Genomic DNA, 26015 nt, shown 5'->3' with positions numbered 1-26015 from the left:
GTTGCTTGTTTTAAACATTTTGGTGGTTATGCATGCAGTGATTTGGCACCGGTTAGCACTTGCTTTAGTTTTTATGGAGGTCAGTATGTCTTGCTGTTTCTTGGAGAGACTGTAAGACATGGGCATTTTAATAACTACACCCTTGATATAGCAGAAACAATGGGAAATGCAAGGCTGCTCCTGCTATTTTCTCTTTTCTTTGCCTCACTGTGTTTAGATTTAGGCACAGTATGTTTGAGGGTTATGACTGCAAATTATCTACCTCCCTCGATGCAGGCTAGTGGAAGGGCAGTAATGCAAGAAACTGAGAGCATATGAACAGTTTCTGTTTGCTGAATGCTCTCCTCCCACCTCATAGTTTCATGGTGGATGATGCTGGGAGGTATTAAATGAGCTGACTGAATGGTTTGAAATGCCCTTTTATAAGATAGTGGGATATGCCTGATGGTATGGGCTGCAGGGAAGGATTTTCTTTTTCTTTTTTTTTTGGGGGGGGGGGGGGGGGGGGGGGGGTCATTTGTTTTCCTGGCTGGTTGCAAAAGATGTGAAGCAAGGTAAGGGAAAATGAGAGGGGGAGGAAAGGAGAAGGGCGAGGTGCTGATGGGAAATAGACGAATGGCGTGCCAGTGTCAGAAGTGGTCATGTGCTGAGGAAAGACTAGGGGAGAATGAGAGGGAGGATGGAAGGAGGGCTTGACTGATTAACCTGTTTACCTCCATGAAAATGCTCCGGGCGCCACTCTGATTAAAGTTCAGTCTTCCATCTATCATCGCCATGGCCGGCTTGAACCTTCAGAGCTGCCGATACCAAACACTGTCAAAACGATCGAGCTTCCAACCCGCACCACCTCCACACTCCTCCAGCAACAAGCCTATTGCTCTCAGTCAGCAGCATAATTTGCATCTTATACTTGTCACTTCTTCACTTGTCAGTAAACCTTCAGTTATTCTTCTCCCTGTCACTCTTTCTTCCTCACCTGCTGAGTTTGTATGTGTGTCTGCCTTTTTATCTACTCCTTCCAGTGTGCTTCTGAGCTTCCTCCTCTGAAGACTCCCTGGGAATGGTCCTTGTGTGTCTTAGCCCGTTTCCTCCGATGATGTGCTTTCCCAACTCGAGGCTTTTAGCACCTCCAGCATAATACGATTACACCCGTTTGGGGATAGGATATTGTTAACGGCTTTCTATAAATATCCTTTCCAGTCCAGTCACAGTAGCACAGCAGCACTACAAGCGGACCTGATGCAGCGATGGGCAGAGGCGGGGGCTGCACACGGTGTTCTGGCCACTCAAGCACAAATGTTAGCCCTTTATAAGCTTTTTGCACTGTCCTAAGACCAGACGGAAAAGTAGAAGACAGGGGTTGACAATTAGATTTGAGTATGGGCCATAATGGCTTGCTTGCAAGTGCATACGGGTGCATCAATGCAGTAATGACTGTCTGAAAGAGACTTTATTCTCTACGGAAAAAACAACATCCTCAGCCAAACAACAATAATTTGTTGTAATTTTGATCATCCGAGGAAGAAGGAAGTTGGGTAAAGTTTTGAAATAGCCTCAAATAATGAAGATAATGGGGATAATAAGAGTGATAATAAGAGTGAACATGCCAACGTCGATGAGGACTTTTTCGGCCATGTAAACAATGTCTATCTCTGAAGTTTGTTAAAAAGCAGGAAGGAACTCTTCCTTCTCTACAGCATTGCAGCTTAATCCTTGATTATACTTCCCCTGTCCACAAGTCTGCTCTGGTCCAATGACAACAATTTCATCTTCAGGTGGTGAGGACAGGGTTTGCACGTATGTCCGCGCCCCTGCCTGTTTTTTTTTTGGTTTTTTTTGTGGTTTTTTTGTGACCACATGGACTTGCCCATGGAAAATTTCCCTTACAATACACCAACGATGGATGCGCCCCAGGTGGCAAATTTCAAGCGGACTTCAAAGCGGAATAACAGGAATGACTATCCAGCCTTTGGCTCTCTAGCAGTCTGTGTCCATAGTGGTGTATAATCAAGGCTTAAGTCGAGCAGCAGCTTCAAGCCCAGAGCTTCTAGCTTTGAGGCGACATTGTAAACTGCTGCATCCCTCTGATACTTTAGCATATGAAAGTTAATTTTTGACTGTCTGCAGCTTCCACTTTTGAATCAATTTTAAGCTGATTTTTAGCCTTCTTGGATGTGTACAAGCCATGTACAGCTCTAAACACGAATTGGTCCCTGTTTGTAATGAAGTTGGAAAATCTTTCAAATTGTTAATAAAAGCACCGAAAAGGCAACTTTAAATGTTGAACTTTTTTCATCGTGCATTCAGATATAGAGGGATGTCTTTTTAATGACAACCAAACATATCTCAGAAAACAACATAAATGAAAGTTTAAGTTTCCAAAAACTGTGCAAAAGGTATAAATATCTAAAATCTCTTTCTTGAAGATATAAGACTCTCTATTCTCTTATTTTTACCAGTGCCAGACTGCTGCTTTCCATCAGAAGAGTTTCCACAAATAATATAAACTCACAATATTTGAGTTTACAAGAGTAAATATCCCTGCAGGGCATCAGTGATATAGTAAACCCTGTATTGCTTATGAATAATATAAAAAGAAAAACAAACAAATGGTTTTTATACTAGACCGCATCTCCATACTACCCATCCTGTGGTGTGGAGTCAGTCACAGTGGTAACTAATATAATATATATATTTTTCATTTTGCTTTAATTTTTTAACTGTTAGATTTTCATACTGATTCAGTTAAAATGATGTGATTTTTGGATTGGTTACAATCAGCAGTTTCCCAATAGATACAGCTTTGTTACAAATACATGAACTGTATTGTTTTTAACTTTTTAAGAGTGTAATTAATGCAAAATTTAGGCGTTAAACAAAAACTGGAAAAAAAAACCCAAACAGTAACAAACAAATAATAATCCGTCCCAGTTCAGATCCTATCGTATTCCAAGAAAACCGTGAAAATGGATTCATTCACAGATTGCAGGGAAGTATTAAAGTATTAAAAACCTTGATTTCACTCTCTCCAGTGTTCATGGGCTGCTTTTCCTCTCGCTTCTCTGCAGGATGTGGCGGAAAATTAGGTCAGTGTGTTTGATCGCGCTTTCGCCCGTTCCCAGGCAGTCATCCCAACAATTTTATTGTGTAAAACACTTCTTTGTTTCCCCCTGCTCATTCTCCGTTTCTTCCCTTCGGCCTCTCTCACGTTCTGTCTCTCCTGCTGTCAGTGAAAATTGACTGAAAACACATGGGCATCAGCTCGCCCAGTTATGCCTCAGCACACAACAATACTTGGCGTCGTTCAAACCAAACAGCAAAATATAAGCAGCTTTCACCAAAACTATGCTTCTTGCTTTGGATTTTCCAAATGCGAATGGTTGCATTCGTTTGGGATTTTTAGCTGCTTGGATTGTATGGGGAGGATTTATTGTATGCATTTCACAAAGAAGATCAAAGATAGTAGGACATTGTTCTTAATTCTGAGCTGATCAGTGAATATGAGAATGTACATAGAGTGTTCAGAAAAAAACCTTAGAGAGTGTTATTGCTAACCCTGGGGGCAACAGGAAAGGTCTGAGGTGATTTCTCTTCAGCGCAGACAGCCGATATGGTGTTACAGCAGCCTGTGATGGACTGATTTAATCCCACTGATGCTGCTCGTAAGACACAGGAAGAGTTACGCGTGCACGCACACACACACCCACACCAAGTCACCCTTTAGTCATAAATGTGGTCATAATGGAGATTGTGCATGTGTGTTTGTGCGTGAGGGAGACAGAGAGAGGTCAGCAGGGCTAACCAGTCCCCTGGCTGTTCTCAAGGTTAATGTAAGACTGACAGCAGCCACCGTTAGCAACCTTCAGATGGTTTCCACCTCCTATGTGCAGAGCCGATTCATCCTGGTGGCAGCAGTGCATTAAGATGTAACAGCTCACTCCCAGGTGTCACTCACCCTTTTAGACAAGAGTCTACATCATAATTTTACATTTCCTATTAACTCGTATTATCTGCGCTCAACCACAATGGTCCATTAAAGGGAATAGATGCTGCCGTTACTGCCTCATTCGCACATGTCACTCAGCTCTTGCTATATGTCGTTATTTCATGTCACGCCACTGTCTGTTAATTGAAATACCACAGGCATTGTCTGTAAGGTCCATTACGGGGGTGGGGGTGAGGGGCGAGAGTCGTTCGTAAGTGTCGCCGCAGCTTTAGGCGCGAGCTCGTTAATTTATGTTTGACTTATATGTGCACGGGGAGGTGGGGGCGGAGGGGAGGTGGGGGTAAATGTAACCAAGAAGAAATGCGCACTGGCATGTCGAAGTCTCATCCAAGCCATTGAAAACTCATTTACATGTTAATGCAAAGTCATTAAGCAGATGCTCATATCTAGTGCTGGTTGATGTTTAGCGTCTTACTCAAGGACACTTTGGAGAGTTGTGTTGCAGAGTGAATGAAAAGAAAAAGTCTTAAAGTTTTCACTTTTCATTGTTTTAAGTTAAAACATTTCGTTTTTTTGTTTTTTGTTAATGATATGTTTTTAATGCAGATTCATTATATCCGATTAGCACAGCAGAAGTTTGTGCAAATTAGCGAGCAGCTTCTGTGCAAGGCTGAAAAGTGCAAACTGAAATGAATTTTTAAGCTTAACTTAAGAGGGAGTTATTGGTTGGAGGTACTGATGAGGATTAAATCCATGCAGCATGCAGGATTTTACAAATAGCAGTACCAAATGGGAAAGGTTGGTGGTGATGTTCGTATGAAGAGTGATGATGTTGTTGCCTTGGTGTCGAGCGAATGTCAATCAATCAATTAGCCAATCAATAGTCATCTTGCGAGCGCCTGAGGACACTGGGGGGAAATCTTCCTGAAACACTTGAATCAATTAGTTTTTCACCTGGGCCACAGGCAGTCACTGGGGTGTGTGATCCACTTATATCCACGTGTTTATGTTCTTTCTTTGATGCAGTTTTACAGCATTCATACTTATTATGTGGGATTTTGTGAAGAAGTCAGTGCCTCCCTCTATTTTCTTCTTTTTTCTTTTCCACATGCTCGGATGCCAAGGCATCAGTTTGCAGTGCCATGGGAAAAAGAAAAATGATTAAATTCTGTTTTCCCCCTCATTCCTCATCCCTCATCCCTTTCAGTCCTCCTCCTCCTCGTCTCTCCATTTCTCCCTTAATGGAAAGCAGCATTCCTTGGCTGCCGTCAGCAGCTATAGCCATCCACACTATAACGCAGTTAATAGATAGGCCTGGCAGCTTATGGAGTCCATGCATTTTTAAATGTGAGTTTTATGACTCCTGAAGAGGAGGCAAGGAAAGAGAGCCAGGCATATGCTTGATGTTTTTATGCGTGAGAAGGAAAATGGAGGACAGAGGCATTAGAAAAGATTAGTATCATAATCTTGCTCGTGCTCGCTTTCACTGTTTCTCTCTCCTGCAAGGTTGTTTGTATCTGTCGTCTTTATGTTTCTGCATTGTTTAGCGGGGGGCATTAGTTATATAGATATACAGTGTGTGCATTTGGGTTGTATATGTTCCTAATCTCACAGCTTTGAGTGGGCCAAAGGTCATTCTAGAAATGCCATTCTCATTTAGACAGAGTTGGGTTAGTGATGCATGTGTCCTAGAGAGGTCATATCAGGATGACCTGCACTTTATAGGGCTTAATCTGTGTATGGACTGACCCACAAACCCCTGCCTCTACTCTTCTTGTCATATAAGCATGAAAACACATGTGCAAATGCTTTAAGTGATTGCAGTGTGCCCCACATAGTGCAACTGTAGGCCTGGTTGTTTTGCAGATGGTCCTGGTGCTAGGCTATGGAGATTTTCATTTCCCCTCAAGAGGTAAAAACTGCCTGCATGGAGTGTTTTTTAGAAAAATGTTATTGTGGTATGAAACGTGCACAAAAACACACTGGGCAGCATTGACATGGAAGGCTGATGATCCTATACTGTAGCATGCAGTTGACATGAAAATTTCAACCCAAGTCTGCACTCTAAACATAAAATGACATCACTAAGTGATCAGTGTAAGGTGAAAGAAAAAAAAAAAAGCAGTGCCCTCATTCATTTGAATGGAGCCAGTCTGTCGATGCAGAGGGGCTGCCAACAAAGGGGTCTCGGACAAAATGACTCAGGGTTGTCTGGCACCCGCCCTAACTTTTGCTCCAGTGTAATGTGATGTCATCTGGCAGAGGCTTCTGTAGGCCAGAAAAGCACACATGGATGTTAGATGACTATGTTTGCTATATTTCTTTCTCTCTGTTTACCTTGCAATCACCAGAATGGAAGACAAAACAGCTGAGGATGAGATTATTGTGCAAGCCTGTCTGTAAGAATTGTTAGACTATTGTGCAATGTTTTAGTGTCTGATAACCTCCTGCTGGGGTTGCTAGAGTCATGTTGACTTTTCGATACCTTATATAAGGTATAAGATGAGAGAATGTGGTTCATCAGTATTGCTTGCTGTTGGGTTACATAACCTCTCTGGGCTAGTGTTTACAGTTCACCACTCTCAGTGCAATTCTGTTCCTAATCTCCCTCCCAGTGTGCAATCAAACCACGCCACACTTGCAAGTTCTCCTGTGACAGCACTTGTCCACATTTTGGTTTTCTTGGAAACTGATTTTTGGGTTTTTTTCCCCCCAAAACTGGCTATCATTGTGAGTCATGCTTGGTGGTCACCTCTTCTCCTCTGCTCTCTGTTTCACCAGGTGAGTGTGTAAATGTCGGGGAGGGCTGGGGTTGTGGGTAGAATAGATAACAGGAAAAATGGGTGGAGTGAAGGAAACTGTGCTCAATCTGATAACAACTTATTGTCAGTGCAGTCAAAACAATGAAAACGAGTTTTTATCGACGTACTGCTGTTAACTTTAGGGAAACGCTCAGAACTCATAAGTAACTGGTTGTCGGTCAAGATCTGAAGCATTCCAGTCCTGTTTGGCTCAACTTGAGACTCATGAATCGGTTCAAAATTAGCACATTTGAATCATATTTATCTGAGTGTGGTTATTGTTTGGCAACAAGAATAACAGAAGTGTAGCCGCTGCATGTTTTTATGTGACTTTCTTATAAATTATTCATGAAAAATACCTTTATTTATGTGAGCTAATGATGAGCAGCAGCAGCAGCGTGAACAAGTAAACTAGATGCAGACCTTGACCTAAAACTCTGGGTTTGCTGATATGGTATAAAGTCTGATCTGTTATCAGTGGCCTGCACTATGGCCTTTTTTACTGTTTTACTGTAAGTATGAAAAACAAATGACTATACCCACACACACACGCACAGTTATAAACACTATGGGGGATCATTCAAGTAATTGAAAAAAGCTGTCTGTAAACAAGACTCAACAAGCCTGGTGGAAATACAGGACACTTAGTTTGGTGAGTCAAACTGGCTTTTTGCCATGCATGCACGTGGACACACACACACACACACACACACACACACACACACACACACACACACACACACACACACACACACACACACACACACACACACTCGCCTTGTATATGCACACTACTTGATATCAACTAATCGCACACTTTCACAATAGGGACTGCAGCACACAGAAACACACACTCAGTGCAGAATTGTGGTCATGCATGAGTGCGTTTAAAGTCACACATTTGCACATTGGGATAGGAAAGTGTTAATTTGGGCAAAGAGTCATTTTACTTATACTATAGTTAAAATGCTGATTATTTTTTACACCTCAACAGACCAGAATTTTTTTTTTTTTAAATAAAATATCTACCTATTAATCCTGATATTGTCTGTGAAGCTGCTGCAGGAGCGACAGACTGTTAAAGGGGGCACACCCGCTCGGAGGAACAGATCTTGTTTGATCCTCCAGTGGGCAAGCAAGCAGTATAAACAGGAAGGGGCCCTGTGCTTTAGTGCGTCATTTGCTCTCGTGTCATTGGATGTTCTGTGTTGAAATGTGCTGGAGTGTTTCACATAACATTGTTAGCCCGATATCCTGGATAGGTACACTAAGGTGACGGAGACAAAAAAGTACCAGCACAGTGGATTGAAACATCCTCTTGAGGCAGCGCAGTGATGCGGATGCCTTGGCGACGGTGCACGTGTCTTTGAAGTGTTTTGACTGTAGATGTGTATGTCAGTGGGTGGTGGGTCTTGACTGTTCTTCTTCTTCTCAGAAATATAGACTTAATTTGTGTGAAGCCTCTTCCACTACCTGGAACAGGTTTGAAACTAGGCAAAGGAAGCCACTACACTCTCTTGCTCTCATTGTCACATACACGCTAATGTACTTGTTTACACATAGATTTGAGCTCTGCTGCTTTCCCCTTTCCAAAACAGCGTTTTGTGTTGTTACCATTCAGCAGAAAAATGCACTCTGCTCTTAAAATGATTCTGACTATACAAATGGCATGACTCACTTATAGTCTGAATAGGATCCGGCCAGTTTAATCCAAATTCCCGGAAAGGCTATTCACGGAAATTTATGAAAGCACTGCACTTATCTTAAAAAAATAAAAAATAAATAAAACACACTATATCTGTGCGTGGCACGGATTTAAAATAGTGTAGTTATTTTGTCAGATTTGACAATCTGACAAAATAACTACACAGTTTTGTCAGATAAAAGATGCAAGTGACAGAGCTTAGAAGAAGGGATCGGCAGGACAGTTGCCAGATGGTTTGTGAGGCATGACTGAATGGATGGAAGCAGTGTGCGACTGTTGGGAAAGAATAACATGCACTGCAGACCCCAGACCGCAGGAGGCATGACTCCCTCACCACGAGGAAACCTCAGGGCTTTCTGCTCCGTGTTCTGTTTGCTCTTTCTTCTCTCCTCATTTAGTTGTCCGCATGGTGTCTTCTCCTCTCAGATGCACAATTGCCATATTGTGTTCTTCCTTCCATTTTTCACTTCCTCTTCCAGTTCTTCTCCCTCTCTGTTTAAATTTACTCACTTCCTGTGTCTCCCACTTCAGAGCGCCTTTAGCCGTCCTTCTCGCTCTCTTCGATGGTGTGTTACCCCCACCATCACCACCACCACACCCCTCTCGCTTGGCTCCCTTCCCTGTTTTCTTTCCAACTCTCCTTCGCTCACCTCTCCACTCTTCATATTTCATATTAGGCAATCCTTTCCATGGAGCCAGCTGTGTAAACAATAGGGACCAACCCTCCATGTTTTCTCAGAACGAGAGAAAAATGGTGGAAAAACCTGGACACAAGGAGCTCACCACACGCCGTCCACACGGATGATCTATGGCCCTTTGTCTCTCCGACCTCCTTTGAGCTCAAGTGGGATTTTATGGGCAGCGATGTTGGTTTTTGTGTGTGTGAGGCCAAGTTTGAAGCGTACAGGACGGTGTTTATGCAGGTATGGGAGCTTTCTGTTACCATAGCCCCTGCAAATATCAACAAAGTTGAAACTACAGTGAGTCATTCAAATGCAAACACTCGAGTCATCCGCTGATAAATATGCCTGCAGTTTTAGTTTTGACACCAACTGCATTCTCGCTGCATATATTTCAGCTTTCTAATCTTCAGACGCTCACTTCTCCTCTGACTCGTGCCTAGTTTTTGTATCGATTAACAGAAAGTGATGCGAGTTTACGTCGCATGGCCTACCCATATTTAGCAGAAGCACTGGCCCATGTTACTCTTCTATCTATAGCTCCGTAATCTGTCTACACATACTGTCAGCAGCCTATTTTTAAATCAGTGTTCCCAGAAGTTGCCGCTGTTCCAGGGATTCAACCTGCTTCATCTTATTTAAAAGGTAGCTTGGCAAGCAACTTTAGTTGTAGGTTTTAGTGACTTTGGTTGACACAGTTAGAGAATGTGTGTGTGTGTGTGTGTCTGCATCTGTCAGGGTTTGTCTGTGCGTATGCGAGCTTTGGCTGTGAGTCTGCATGCATACACGCAGGTGGGCAGATGGTCCAGTTCTGCACGGACAGCCACAGCCGCGCTCATTTTGCGTGAAGAAAACAGGCCACCGTCTTACCCTGACAAGCGCTCAGCTCATCTCTGGGTTTTATTTTTTGGGTTTTTTTTGCAGGTGCAGTGCTTGCTGGCATTTGAGATAATTAAAGGCTGACCTTTCTGAGGTGAGGCAGAAATGTCACGCAGCCTGCTCCACTGACAAGTGGATTCACCCCACAGGGAGCCTCGGTCAAAACAGCTGAGGATTCTCACCACCTTTAGAAGTGCACTTAGCACCCTTTAGCTTTCTCGCGCCACACCTTCTGACCATCATCATCGAGAAGTAGCTCCCACCTCCTGCTCACTCTCCCACAATGCATCAGCGAGCTGCGATTCTGACCGTCTCAAAACTATGCAGGTGGAAGAAGCAGCGAGGCGGATGTAATCATTTACCCTTTCAGCTACTGTATATAAAAGTAGCAGTACTCTTCTGTGTGGTGGTTTGGCCAGAAAACATGAATTACTGACTCTCCGAACTTCCACGACAGCACTTCAGATAATGCATCACAGGTTTTTTGGGGGGATTTTGGATGAAAGGGCCACTCATTTAGCATTTTCTGTTTGAATTAAATTCTTTTATTATTTATATAGTATCAAAACACGTTAGCTTCCTTGCCACCTTCCTTGGATGAGGTGAGAGCACTGTGAGAAAAACTAGAAGCTAGAAACAACAAATAACTTGCAGATCAGAAACTTAGAGCTCCAGAGCCTAGCAAACAGGTACCGCATGGGAGAGAAGAAGAGACACAAAATTCACAATGTGCAGTAGAGGCATATTAATGCACAATTACAGCTCCCCAGTGGGAAGTCCACCCAAAAGCCCAGCGCTATAGCAGCTTAGCTAAGGATCAGTATGGCTCAGGGTCACCTGATTGAGCCCTAACTATGTTTTAAGCCTAATCTTAATAGTAGAGAGTTGAGCGGGTTCATGTGTCTTGATCCAAAACTGGGTGCTGGTTCTGCGTGAGAGTAGCCTGATAGTTAAAAGCTCTGTATCCTATTGTACTTCCAGGAAGCACGATCAAGCCTGCGCTTTGAGAACAGGGTGTTCTATTGTTATAACAGGTTATTAGAGTAATAGGTAAATGGAAACAGAGCATGTCTCATTACACTTTTGTCCCATTGAAGCCTTTTTATTAGACATTTTAAAGTGCTTTAGAATTAGAAGTAGGGTGATTAGAGGCAGCAGTCTTCCCGGATTATGTTTACACTGGGAACAATCACAGACTTCTTAGTGTGGTTGGAGAAAAAAAAAAAGAGAATGTTCTTAAGATACACAGTAAATGAGGAGCCTACATTAATAATGTAAGTATGTTAATGTAGGGTTTTTTAAAATGTTCTATCTGAGTTTACTTTGCCAGAATAGACTTGAGAGTGATTCCACGTGTAACCTGTTTCTGTTTACATCATAATCAGCCAGCACCCACCCCTTTCACTGGACCTCACCAAACACGCAGTCTGCTCTTTATGCAAAACCCCTCCCATCTGAGCTGGTCATATACAGTAAATGCAGTGTACTGTAGAAACTCCCCCGGGGTACAAAGATGTGCAAATGTAATTTAGCACTCAGACAAACCTCAATAATCACATGCCACACAGGTTGTACGCATGAGCACACACACCGCTCCCTTGTTGATATATTACATAAGCATGTGTTTTTTCTTGTACACCCCTGTATGTAGTCTTCGCTGTCTGAAACAAGCTCTCACAGCTCCTCTCCCTTTTAAGCCAGATTTCTCCTGATTGGCTGCTCCTCACAAACAGAAGGTTTAAAAAGGAAACTGGAGGGAAAAGTTATTTTCAGTTAGTTATTCACAGCTCTAGCTGTGTGTCTGATATTTTTCCTCTTAACTTCATACAGAGCTTGGAATAGAAAAACTGCCTGTGCTTTGGATTCACAGGAATTGCTGTCGCTGACCTCATTAGTTGAAACTTTAGTTTAATATGAGCATTATCTACAGTAATGGTGTTTATATCACAGCAAGTAAGTGACATTTGAAAAAGTATAATATGTACACAGTCATGTCTTCACATGCTTGTTTGCACTCACGTCTGACGTGTATATCCACCCACGCTGCTGTCCTCATGAAAATTTTACTGCATTGTGCTTGAGTGACTTCCGTTACATGTGCCACTGCAAAGCCATACACATTTTTTGTTTAGGCCTTCACTGTTAAACAATGAAGTGCGGTGCTGTAGGGGAAGTACCTAAAGGCGGTTACAAATGTAAAAGCATATATGTAGCAGTATTTCTGTCTGCACGTGCAACAAATCAGCCGCATTTCACTGACATGCATGAAGCAAAGTGTTCAGAAGGTAGCAGGTGTTGTTGCGAGTAATTGAGGTGATGCAGTGTTTATGGTTGTAGAGTATTTGCTTTTGTAATCTGTTCTTTCTATGACTGGTAAAATCCCCACAATGCACTGCATACGTTTAGAATTTAGTTAAAAGAGCACTTACGGTAATCACAGGTTTGTTCTAAGATGGGCTGATCCTTTATAATTATGCTTTGTGTGGCATTATCATAACATGTGGCTATCTTCACTAAACTCACTGGTATCTTTGCTGTGTCCATGTGCTAAGTCTTGGGGTAAAAAAAAGAAAGGAAACAAAAACACAGTGTCTGTTTTACGCTCCAACTCTGAACTCCTTGAACTTGAACACATCTATGTTTATCCACTCAACAGAATCTCACTATACGTCATGTATTCGCATTGACTCTGTGTTCGCTGTCCGCCCGGACCTCGTGCTGCCATTTGCTGGCTTTTCTGATTATTAATTCAGTGTTTTCCAACACATCCAATTACATTCTCTCATGACCTCTAACCCTTTCTTCCCTCTGCCTGCTACATGCCAAACATAGTTAAGACCAAGTGACCCAGAATGTTTGTTTATTTTTCCTCCTACTGTAAGTGATCACATACTGTACATTCCCCCTGGAGCTGGCCTCCATGCTAGATCTTGCCTGTGTGCGTTTGAGCATTTTAAAATGAGTTTGGCAGATATGGGCGAGGAATTCTTAGAAAATCTTTAAGAAGATGTACATTAATGGGCTGAGCTCTAGGCCCACGGTCTCTGTGGATTTGTCTTGGCTTTGCTATTGCATTACTGTTTGATGTTAGACTTTTGCAGTCTGTCCATAACTGCTTTTATTCCACATCTGTCCACATTTCTGCTGTATTAATGTAGCAGATGGGTGAGTTAATTTTTATGTGCCATGCAGAAAAATTCAGTTTCAGTCTGAGATCTTGAGCAAATACACAATAAAAGAGCAGAAACTGTACAGCATTAGGCACATGACTGTTCCCCTTCTATCTTCATCATATCGATGACCTCTCTGTGTCAGGCATATCATGCACATAAATCACTGCCTAACCCACCTGCCACAGAGATTCAAGAGCTGCCTGACAGAGGGATGGAGGAGATCAGATTGGGTGAAGTGGAGAGAATATTTGCTCGTATTCAGATGTTTTAAGATGAAGTGTGCGATATTTAACATGCTAGCCACTGCAAACACAGAGCTCACAGCTGTTTGCGAGATTTGTGATATGTGTGTCGGCAGCTTTACCTGACTGTGGTATGTGCACCTCTCACAGCAGATTACACAGGTTTTCAGGTGAGTCTCAGTTCCTCATGTAGTGGTGTGTGTGTTTGATCTCTTTTCCCTGTGATTGTTCTGTCCTAGCAGAGGGGATTACCCAGGTAGTCAGCTACGTTCTGCCTCCAACTGTTGACGCTTGCAAGTATGCACGGATGAGTGGAAAAATAACTGATTGTATAATGCCTTTGAAACGCTTCAGCTGCGACAATCAGTCTTTGTTTACATGCATCAGAAAATGCTTTTCTTTAGCTCTCAGCATCAGACATGTGGGCTTCGTTCAGGAAACGCTCCGATGCTTACAAACAGCACAACATGTAAATTGTTTTTGGGATTAGCAAATACGGGGATTTAGATTATTGTTATTAGGGGTTGTTAAGTAACAAAGACGACAAAATTCACTGGTTGTATGTATTGTGTGACTTGTATGGTTAGTTATGTCACATATGAGCTGGCTGTTTTGTAGTTTTCTGACCTGAACTTTATTCCCAATTTTGAGAGTAGGATGCTTTCTGTTGCTCGCAGTTTACATTCTCTAAACAGTCCAACCTAACGATGAATCAAAACACAAGTGAGCAGAAACTTTGGCTGCCTTTAGCTCAGCCTACGCTGTTATTATCCCTGACGAAATGTAACCAAAGCCAGTCATTCTGCAGCCATGTTTATTTACTGTAACATCAGCAAAAAGGAAATGCACAACAGGGTCGGTGCAGGTGAACAGTAACATGAGGTCCTGCTTATCATTTAGTATGACTTTTTATGGCGCCCATATGAGGCAGTGTAATGATAATGGTGAATGAAGTGGCCCATTTCCAGTCTATGGGTCTCCCATTGTCCCGGTGAGTTGCAGTTCCTCATTTAAAGTATCGGTTCAACGTTTGTGGCCTCCTTAGTTTATTAAATTAAAAAAAAATATGGCATTGCATCACTTCAGTGTGCACTTTCAGCAATGCTGTTGCATTTTACGTGATTGCAGCAAGGTTCAATGCAGAATGTATCAAGCCAGTGTTTCGTAATGCGTCTTGTTGTGTTGTAGTCTGAAACAGATGCAATATCCTGATGGAGATTGTTACTATGTGACTCTTTACTATTTTTTAGGTCAACAGGGGCTTTAAAAGCAAATAAAACTATACCTAGCTCCCATGGGCTGTAAAGGCTTTCAGGCTCTCATGTGCTCATCTCCTGACCACCATACACACCAGCTCAGTGTGACAGAATGACTGCATAGCACTTTGGGAATAAGCATATGAAAATAAGGCAGCTTAGAGGAAGTCCAAGGCCATAAAATCCTCTTTGTGAAAATCAAAGAATCATGTGACTAAATATGTTAAGAGCAAAGAACTACTCCATCACCACGTTGCCTATACTCATGTCAGACTTATGTCAGTTTCATTTTTACCATTTACAGTGAAACTATTAACAATTATTCATTTATTAGCTAAACAATTTTTAGTGGTGAATATGATTTTGGTCACTAAAAGAGGAAAAGGTACGACTTTTAACATTTTGCTGTAGCTCAGATACTTTAACCTTGCATTAATGTTTCTAATAGGGGCTCTTAATTGAAAACATAGAAATGAAGATGGAAATTTGGCCTTTTATGTCAATCATAGTTTTTTGGTAGTAACGTACAAATGTCTGTAAAGATCCCCGTGTCGCTGCCATCTGTTGTGACCCTATTTCACCCTTAGTTAATGGTGTAAAATGGCGAAAGGCGAGTCAGGAAATAAAAACTTTCCAATTCTTAAAACTTAAACCCCCTGTGAGTGTTTAAAACGTTCGTGTAAGTGTTCATGTTCACAAACCAACTTGATCACTCAGCATCTACGGTGTATACAAATACACAGAAGAAGAAACAGCACTTTTATTTGAAGGAAATAGTTGAATCAATCGCCATCTAAATGGCACTACGATCAAATGTAGTATGATGATGATGATACAGACAGTGGGGGAACATGACAAGTAACATCATTTGGGAATATGGAGTTGTTCTATCTATACCAAAGTTATATGAAGCTATTTTTTCACCTCATTATGTCGCCCCCCCCTTTCCTAAATTTGTTATTAATCTGTACATCTGTGCATGCCTCTCCTGTCATATATCCCAGCGCTTTCTGTACACCACACAAGTGGAAACAGGCACACAAACACGTCTGACTTAACCCTTCTCTCTTTACAGGAGTTCATCCATGATGTCGCGGTGTAATTCATGCTAGAGTGCTACATTCCTGCTTCGTGCAAAGACACATTCCACATGCTTCTTTTCTTTCTGTGAGGCATCTGTGTGGTTTGAGTTGTTTTACTGCTCTGCATCACATCCACTGACTCATAAAAAGGTCATTATGGTTTAAAAAAGAAAAAAAGTTTGCTCATTTTATGATGAGCTGTTTGGGATAAATGGCTTTTCTCATATCCCTGTGTATATTGTGATGCTAATGTACCATTCTATGATAATTGTTCTCCGGGTGTGTAGATGTCAGCGCGCTCTTGCCTGCTCACGCTTTCCGTGGTGATTACAGGTCTGTTTGTTCACGTCTCGCTCGTAATTTGGAAGCGAACTCTGCAGCAGGAGTCTCGAGCGGTTCCCAGAAATGCCGCCTTGGGTCTCACCTCTGGCTTCTGCAACTGGTGTAATTAGCAAAGTTTTCTTTCGCGGTGCTCTCTTCATTTATGTTTTGGCTCGCCTCCCACAGTATTTGTACTCTGTCACTGTTAATGAGTGAGTGTGTGAGCGCACAAAGCTGAGAGGAGACATCACACACCCACTGCTCGCATCGCAATTTTAACACTCCATTAGATAATTAAGGCGGATGGGGTGTTTTTGTAACGTTTCAGATGAGACATTACCATTAATTAGTGTCAAAAGAAAAGCACTGTTTTGCTCAAACACTTAAGTACAAAGGGAAGTGATCTCTTTACCTTGCCACTGAAGCACTAAATGATCTCCTTTTCTCTCTCTCTCTCTCCTTTTCTTTTTTTTTTCTTAGACAGAGGCTCTGCAACTGCGAACAGGGGGCCCATTCAGGGAGAAGAGCTTTCTCCTGGCATCATGTGATCTGCACTTTTCCTAGGAGCGCTCTGCAGTTGAAGAGTGGAATGACGTCCCCGTGAAAGCATCACAACCACTAGCACCCCCATCACCACCATTGCCGCTCCTGACTGTTGCCATCAAAGTGCACCTCTTCTTGACTCAACTTGCCTCCTGTCTTTCTCTGCCTTCATCTTCGAGATAAGGAATGGCCGCGTTACTTCCCAACGCCTCTTGCAAATAAGACCGTTTCACAATCCCAGAGAAAGGAAGGATAAAACGCTCCACATTCCTCCTTTATACTTCGGCCCCATTTTTCTTTTTTTTAATCTTTTATGTCCTTAGTAACTCAGCCCTTAACACACACACAGACACACTCACCCACATACATTTGCTAAACCCAATAGGATTTTGCGGCCATTTTCAGGGCAACCTTGTCAACCTTAAGGAGATATTTTCTTTTTTCTTTTTTTCTTTTTTTTGCAAACTTTGCCTGTTGGAATATCTTCTTACCCAGCATCCTTATGGGGGATTAAATCCTTACAGGAATCCATACTGACTCCTGACTGTGGCGCTGTTGCCTCTCAGTGAGGGTTTTTTCTTTACCCCAGTGAGGTCTTTTCGTGACTTGTAGGTGGACTGAGCCATCATGGCTGGGAAGGGCAACCCGGTGCCGGGCCCCCACCTCAACGGCTTCCCCGTGCCCACCTACTCCTACTTTTTCCCCCACATGTTGGGGAGCCTGTCGCCTCCAGCCCTGCCGGGACTGCCTCTCAGTGGATACAGCACCCCCTCACCAGCCAGTAAGTAGAGTTTGAGCAACTTTTCAGTTTTCTCTGCGTTGGTTCGCGTTTTGCATGTGGAAGTGTTTGATGCTCTGGCTGTTGTGCAGGTTTTGAGTGACAGGAGGTATGGAGATTTACTTTCCTTTGTGCGTGTGTCCTGGTTTCTCTGCGCCGCTGTGGCTCACAGTTTCCGGTACAGCTCGCCTGCTGTGTGTATTTGCGTACATACTCGTATGCTGGTTTAAACACTTTCATCTCGTCCTGTTTAGATCATTCTTGTTTGAAAGGTGTGTGTGTATGTGTGTGTGTAAGTGTGTGTTGGTAAACAGACACACACACACCCACATGCCCATGTCGCCTCCAGCGCTGTCCTTAATTTACAAACCCACACACACGCATTGCAACGTCAACATAGATCACAAGGAAATGAGGCAGGACAACCAGAAAGGAGCATTGTTCATTTGGGGAACACACATTTGGCAAGTGTTCCGAAAGTAAATCTCGGAAATACTGCCGCAGACAGCGTTCTTGTTATAACTTCTTTATTCAATCCATCAAAAGCTTCAGAGCGAACTGGCAGTGTTGCTTATTAAAGTTGGACTTGGTGGAAAAAGTACTTGTTCAGAAGTAAATAAAAGTGTTAGTGGTTTATTAATTCAGAAAATGGAATGGGAAATATGGTTAATTGTGAACAGTGGTGGGAAATAGAACTTCTAATGTTGAAGACTTTACAATCTTCATCATTTTTTTTTCTCCAAACTAATTATGTTATGTTATAGCTGTTTTTTCCACAGCTTTGGATTCAGTATTTGGACTCAGTCAGGTTGGTGGGTCAGTTAGGATAAGATATTTGTGCATGTGTCCATATGTGCGTGCAGGCTTTTCTGACATTCAGAGGTTTCTCCTTAGTTTCACCACATTATGGTGGTGCTGTGATTGGCACTGATAGGATGAAGGTCCTCCATTCAAATCTGCTGTTATATTATATTGAAAGCTAGTTCTAATTTGGCAATAGGTGTGAATGCCCTCTGATAGACAGGTCCAGGGTTTATCTCATCTCTCACCCTGTGACAGATAAGATAGCCTCTAGTCAAAGATGCTGGCATATAACTGCAGGAAGAAATTGTTTGTTTTTTTTGGGTAAAAATTGGAACACAAAGGTTAGCAGCGACTGAACTTTCAATATAATGTGAAAGAAGACTGAAAATGAAGATTGAAAAATGCTAGAATCAGTCACCATATGTCATTGGGCAGCCATTGTGTCATTTAATCTTTAAGAATACATCACATTTTTCAAAGGTCATCCAAAGAATTTTCTCAGAGCATACTGAAGTATTTCGACCTTCAGTCTAAGACAAATACGCTGAAATAAAACAAAGTACAGGGAGAGCTGGCAGCTTTCAGAGTCTCACAGTGTTGTTCTTCAGTTATGTTAATCTCCAGTAAAGGTTGAAATGACTGCAGCGGTTTGACAGATTTATCATTTATCTTAAGAAAGTCAGATTTATGCACTCTGTACAGTTTGTATACTTGATCTGCAAAGTAACTTGTAAGTACAGATCACAACAGAAATAATAACTGAAGCAATGAAGTCGGTCAGTTTGTGTGCATTAGTGTGGACAAAGCTGTCAAACCCTGTGCTCACTCGCACAGGTTCAGAGGGGGTCAGCGTATTGACTTTCTATCTGCTGGAGCTTGTGTTGGCAGTCAGGGTGGAGGGAAGTAAAGAACAGTCTGTGCCCAGCCCAGTCACTCCCACCTCCCCAATACCAGATACCACACCTCACCACATAAACTGGAGCGCTCGTCAGATTCCTCTTTTTTTTTTCTTTTTTTTTTTTTTAAACGCTCTTTGCAAGCGTGCGTGCGTGTGTACATTCCTGCATTTCCGTCTATGCACGTCTGCGTGTGTATCCCGTGTCCCAGTGTTTGCCATGTGGGGCGGCAAGATTTCTTCCGTTTTGCCTGGACAAACATTTCCTGTCAGTAAACACTGGAGAGCCAGGGACACCACAGTTTCCTGACGTGCATGAGTACACATTCACACATGCACACACGGACAACATAAACACAATCTTTGCCCTTCATGCTGGCTCACTTTCTCTCACTCGTGCTCTGCCTCGCATGTAGATAACTGCAGGCATAATTCACACATGCTCACGCACGGAGCAGCAGAAACGCGCACCTCCTTCCATACACTCGCACACCACCTTCACCCCCTTTTTCTCTTCCCTCCTCCTCATCTAGCTCTCTGGCAGATCATTGCTCTCTCCCTTGCTCTTTTTCTTTCTTTTTTCCTTTCCTTCCTTCCTCACCCACGCACACACTCGCGTAGCACACATAAACATCAACAAACACACACACACACCAGCTAAGCTCCCATTCAGTACTGAGCACTAAGGAAAGAAGAGGGGTTGCTGAGGAAGACGGAGAGAGTATTTGGAGCTTGAATGCAGGAGGAGAGGAGGGATTTAGAAACTCTTCACCTAAATGCTAATAATTACACGCATGCATGTTTGCACTCATACATGTTTGAGCAAATAATGTGCTTTTTTCCCCTTCAACTGGAAAGTTGCTTACAGCTGGCCAGATGAATAGCTTTGACCTTGTTAAAATTTTCAAGGTCAAGCTTTGTAGTTGTTAACACAGAGCTCAGTTATGTTTTATAGCTTCATTATGTTCGCAGCTGGAATGAACGACAGCTGTAAACAGAATGAAAATCATATCTGATGATTAGCTTGTTTCTAGATCGTCCACAGACATGACTTTGGGGTGCAGGGATTTTTTTATTAGTGCAAATGCTTAGCTGCTGTTCTTATCACCTTTGTGGCAAATAATTTGCATATTTTATAACATTATTATTTGAATCCTCGTGCATTGTTTTCCACACATAGGGTCAGATTGGTCCTTGATTTAAATCAAACACACAAACTGAATTATTAACGTTTGCGACATGCAGTTTACTGCTAATTGTGGTAATATTTAATGCTGAAAGAAAGCATGCTTATTTTCTGCGCTTGGTATTGAAATGGACTGACTGAACCGGCTAGCCCCGGCCTCCTTTCTCATCTTGTTTCCTAACCAAGACATGTCATTCAGTTAACTCTCCAAAGAGGAGCCCTACTGGTGGTCTAGACCAATTGCAACATTTATGAACAGCAGGCTGGTGGCAGTTCTAGCTCTGCTCTGGAGACCTTTTTGGAAATGTTCTGCCACTCTATCTACAAACTGCAGCAAGTGAAGTAGATGGTAATCCTTGCAGAAGAGCAAGGATTGTCGTTCAGCTGAAGTCGAAAGATCCTGCAGTTAGTCTTTCTGAGAAACTCACTGGATAAGCAGCTGATTAATATCACTCTGCAATGTTTTGTTTCCCGAAGTATTTATGAGTCAGTATTTGTAGAAGAATATGTCTGTGAAGGTTCTCAGTCATCCAGGTCATCGTAGTCAAAGGAGCTTGCAAAGAAAAGCGTCTGGACTTCTTTAAGTTACTTGAAGACGTTTCACCTCTCATCCGAGAGGCTTCTTCAGTTCTAAGGTCAAATGGTGGAGAGTCCCAGATATAACCCTAGTGGGAGTGTCCCCCCACAGAGGGACAAAAGGACCCCCTGATGATCCTCTAATCGCCTGAGCCAAGGTGTGGAACTGGGTGTGGGTCCCAATCAGCCAGAGTTTCGGGTGAGTTCATTGTGAAACCTGGCCCCACCTTATCATGCGAATTCCTGAGGTCAGATGGCCCAGGGTGTGAGTGGGCCTTAAGGCGTCTGGGAAGGGATCTCAAAACTGGATTATAGATGGCAGAGAGTTGGTGTCGTAAACCACCGCCTCTGTTCAAAGATGGTCGCTCACAGTGGACATAGATGGCTTCTTTCACTCCTCTTTCAAACCATCTGTCCTCTCTGTCCAAAATGTGAACATTGGCATCCTCGAAAGAGTGTCCTTTATCCTTAAGATGCAGATGGACAGCTGAATCTTGTCCTGTGGAGGTCGCTCTTCTGTGTTGTGCCATGCGCTTGTGAAGTGGCTGTTTGGTCTCTCCAATGTAGAGGTCTGGGCATTCCTCGCTGCACTGTACGGCATACACCACATTGTTAAGTCTGTGTTTTGGCGTTTTGTCTTTCGGGTGAACCAGTTTTTGTCTGAGTGTGTTGCTGGGTCTGAAGTACACCGGGTGATGAAACCATAGTGTCCTTTGATGTAGTCTCTCTCTTCACTTGCATACCCACCATGGAGGCAGTGGAGACTGTCAGAAAACGACTACAAGAAGACAACTCCTTGGAGGACAGGACCAACTTCACACCCGATCAGATTTGCACACTGTTAGACCTCTGCCTCACCACTACATATTTCAAATACAACGAAGGCTATTACAGACAAAAACATGGCTGTGCTATGGGCTCCCCCGTGTCACCTATTGTAGCCAACCTTTACATGGAGGAAGTGGAAAGGAAGGCTCTTGGCTCTTTCAAAGGAAGAGTACCCAGCCACTGGTACAGATATGTAGACGACACCTGGGTCAAAATCAAGACACAAGAAGTGGAATCCTTCACTGCGCACATCAACGCTGTGGATAAAAACATCAAGTTCACCAGGGAAGACACGAAGGATGACTGTTTGCCTTTCCTGGACTGCGCTGTGCACATTGAAGAGAATGGCAACCTCAACATCGAAGTTTACCGGAAGCCCACACACACGGACCAGTACCTCCTGTTTGACTCCCATCACCCTCTGGAACACAAACTTGGAGTAATTAGGACCCTACACCACCGGGCAGAACATGTTCCCTCTAAGCCTGAAGGGAAAAAGAAGGAACACACACATGTAAAGGAAGCACTCAAAACGTGCGGCTATCCTAAATGGGCGTTTTTAAAGTCAGCAAAGAGGCACAGAAAAGAAGATCAGACACCAGCGAGGGAGGATAAGAAGGACAGGCGCAACAACATTGTCATCCCCTATGTAGCCGGTGTATCAGAGAAACTCAGGAGGGTTTTCTCCAAGCATGACATCCCGGTGTACTTCAGACCCAGCAACACACTCAGACAAAAACTGGTTCACCCGAAAGACAAAACGCCAAAACACAGACTTAACAATGTGGTGTATGCCGTACAGTGCAGCGAGGAATGCCCAGACCTCTACATTGGAGAGACCAAACAGCCACTTCACAAGCGCATGGCACAACACAGAAGAGCGACCTCCACAGGACAAGATTCAGCTGTCCATCTGCATCTTAAGGATAAAGGACACTCTTTCGAGGATGCCAATGTTCACATTTTGGACAGAGAGGACAGATGGTTTGAAAGAGGAGTGAAAGAAGCCATCTATGTCCACTGTGAGCGACCATCTTTGAACAGAGGCGGTGGTTTACGACACCAACTCTCTGCCATCTATAATCCAGTTTTGAGATCCCTTCCCAGACGCCTTAAGGCCCACTCACACCCTGGGCCATCTGACCTCAGGAATTCGCATGATAAGGTGGGGCCAGGTTTCACAATGAACTCACCCGAAACTCTGGCTGATTGGGACCCACACCCAGTTCCACATCTTGGCTCAGGCGATTAGAGGATCATCAGGGGGTCCTTTTGTCCCTCTGTGGGGGGACACTCCCACTAGGGTTATATCTGGGACTCTCCACCATTTGACCTTAGAACTGAAGAAGCCTCTCGGATGAGAGGTGAAACGTCTTCAAGTAACTTAAAGAAGTCCAGACGCTTTTCTTTGCAAGCTCCTTTGATTTGTAGAAGAACACAGTGTGACGAGAAGCTGATTGCTACCACCTGTTTGCATCCGTAATGTGTTTTTGGTCCAGAAACACCTGCATTTTTCTTTTTGTTCAATTGCACTCTAATCACTGATGTAAAAGACCGTCATTAGAAATTCTTGAAATGAATAATGGTGAATAAACAATCATGAATCCAGGACTTTGCATATGATTTAAAGCGGAAATCATTTACAATCAAAAGCTTTTCGAGTACTTTCGCTTAAAAAAAAAGAATCTGTCTTTTCTTTCTGCTTTCCTCCCTCTCTTCACACTCCTCTGCCTCCCCTTCCTCAGAGTCGGACATCACTGAGAAAGGGGAGGCTAACTCTGCCAGTCAGCTCTGGTCTGTTGTGGGTTTTTTTTTTTTTTTTTAGTAAACCACAACAGGCCAATTATTTGGACCAAGCACAGCAGGATGGTTAATCTCAGCTTACAGCTCATCTCTCTCTCCCTCTGTCTTCAGATTCTGCCTCCTGGGCTACGTCTTCACATCACATTATCTGAAAATCATCAGGTTAGGTTACGCACTAGAGCAGATCAGTTTCAGATATTGATAATACATTTATAGCCTGCAGCTTTATTAGTTAACGGAATATTATGACTATGGATTGATCCCAGTCGCGCAACCAGGAACTTGCACGTTGCTGTATTGAACAGTATGTGCTCATTACATGCACGCTCAAACATAGGCACATACAGCACACCTCTCATTAGTGTTTTTGATTAAATTCCTCTCACTGCAGGCCTGTATGAATATGGAAGTATCCGGCATTAACACCTGCAACTATCGATCCCGTCATTATCATTTAAGCCTTCTGCTGTCTGTCACCAAGCTCACTAACACTGTACTATTACATTAGCGCAGTGTTATGAGTGATCATAATGAATGGAGCCAGCTTCCTACCTGCTGCCGCGATGGACTAATTGGCTTTTCCCCACAGAGCTCTCTTGTTTCAGCAGCCACAGTAATTGCTTGGTACAGGAACGTTTCCTAGGATGGCTAACCCGCACCAGCACCATCTCGTTTGACTTATTAGAGGGTGAAATGGCATTTATGAATGTACTTTGGGGCCAGTAGGAGAAATACTAAAGGATATTTTCAGACCTCAAGGAAGGTTATATGTGTGTGTGTGTGTGTGTGTTTTACTCATCCCATTAAGCGGCTCGTTGCGGAATGTACAAACCACGAGCAAATATGGATATGGTAATACTGGGCTGTGTGTGTTGGTTTCTGGGACAGACAGGTGGTTCCTCTCTGCGATGGTGGTCTGCAGGAATCAGAGGGCCGTGTCAGTGCACTCCATGGGTGGCAAACACAAACGCACACAAGCACACACTTTCACACACACATAGCTTGTGTGGAAGGGATAAGTGTAATGACAGTGAGAATCACCTTTTCTATCAGGTTACCAGGTGCCGGCTATTTAGCTCCTTCGGATAGACACACACAAAGACTCTTACATAGAAACAGTACCTCTGGAGAGCTGCTTGTCATTATTGGAAAGTCATTTGAGGGGTGCCAATACTCTGACGGTGGAGACGCGGGCTTATTAAACATGCTGTGTAAAACACATCCAGCATGTCAGCAAAGCACTTGTTCACCCCAGCTTAATGACCTTGTTAATTAACTGCTCAACACTTGGAGGTTGAAAAATGAGCACAAGGACTATCCTATTCTTAAGTTTTCAAAGAAGCAATAGTCTCTGAAGGTACTCTGGGAGTAGTTAGACTAATTCAGCGGGCTTTATGGGTTATTAATATTACATTTAAAAAAAAAAACATTTTCACTTTGCTTTTGTTGAGTAACAACACATTTAATGTATAACAAACTTTGTGCTACCTTGTAACATATGATAAATTAGTGATAAATGGCAACTAAATATAGGTTCAATGAGGCATTATAGGCCTATCCTAGTATCAAGGGCATGCACAAGATCAAAAATATCAATGGCTTTTATTGGCAGCTGCCATAATCTACTACTGATGTTTCTGTATATGATCGTGTGTTAGGGAATTCACCAAATGAGAGTGGCCTCCTTATTGTGTATCAAAATGAGCTTCTGGGCTTTGTTCATTAGGATTGCAAGGACAGGAGTGCAACAAAAGAGTGCCCAGTTTAGGAGGGAAATAAAGGGCAAAAAGGAGCAAGGGGAGTTTGTTTTGTTTTATTTTTGTCTAAAAAGGAAAAATATGAAAGGCAGGAAATCGGAATGTTGCTAGCTTGCACGTGTGCTAGGAGTAAGAGCCACAGGCACACATACTCTGGTTTTGGCAGCAACCTTGTCTTGTGCAATCATCGTGCACCAGAAAACCTGCAAGTTTAGCCAACGGGTGCCCACTAGGAAACCCATCACCCTCGCCGTTAGTGCGCTTGCCTTTCCATGTGTTCGTCCTTCCTCGCTACTCCCCCCTTTGTTCTTTTTTTTTCTGCCTCCTGCTCGTCGTCTTTCAAACCCCTCTTCAACATTTCTCTCCCCTCCTTCCATTACACCTTTCTGCACTCCCTTTTCTTTCTTCATACCTGCACTCCACCCTCCACTTCATTCACCACATTTTTACTCCTATCCCCCTTTCTTCCCACCCTCCTTTTCCCCACCTTAGGACTTGACAGAGCTATCATTACCATGCCACCTATTTACTCGCAGGCTGTTATTTTCCATTTGCTTTGAGGGGACCTGGGGCCAAATCCCTGCCCACAATACTTGATCCTAACCACAGGATTTATCCCCGAGTGGCTTGGCAAGTGCGGTCCACTCCCCAAGCTCCCCCCTTCTTTTTATTTTCTTGTCCTCTCTCCTTCCTTTTTCTTTTGCTTGCTCTCTTATTCTGTCTTTCTTTCTACAGGTTTTTCTCTTCCACGGTTGCTTAT

General features: G+C 43.1%; 1 protein-coding gene across 4 annotated transcripts in view; it reads left to right on the top strand.

Moving 5' to 3' along the window:
* Window positions 1-26015, top strand: part of raraa (retinoic acid receptor, alpha a) — a 144356-nt gene that overhangs the window by 45945 nt on the left and 72396 nt on the right. For 3 of the 4 annotated variants that reach the window (XM_087845385.1, XM_087845384.1, XM_087845383.1), the window contains one exon: window positions 16566-17409. In XM_087845385.1, the coding sequence (XP_087701511.1) occupies window positions 17256-17409 (154 nt within the window). In that variant the 5' untranslated portion in view covers window positions 16566-17255. Of the gene's footprint in view, window positions 1-9282; window positions 9376-16565; window positions 17410-26015 lie in introns of those variants that run through there. The other variant, XM_087845386.1, reaches the window with a different exon arrangement.

Source organism: Neolamprologus brichardi, chromosome 8, assembly GCF_056152115.1.
Source record: "Neolamprologus brichardi isolate AB-2024 chromosome 8, ASM5615211v1, whole genome shotgun sequence".
Classification (NCBI taxonomy): Eukaryota; Metazoa; Chordata; class Actinopteri; order Cichliformes; family Cichlidae; genus Neolamprologus; species Neolamprologus brichardi.
Note: the sequence above shows the minus strand (reverse complement) of the source record. Positions and strands in the feature narration are given on the sequence as shown.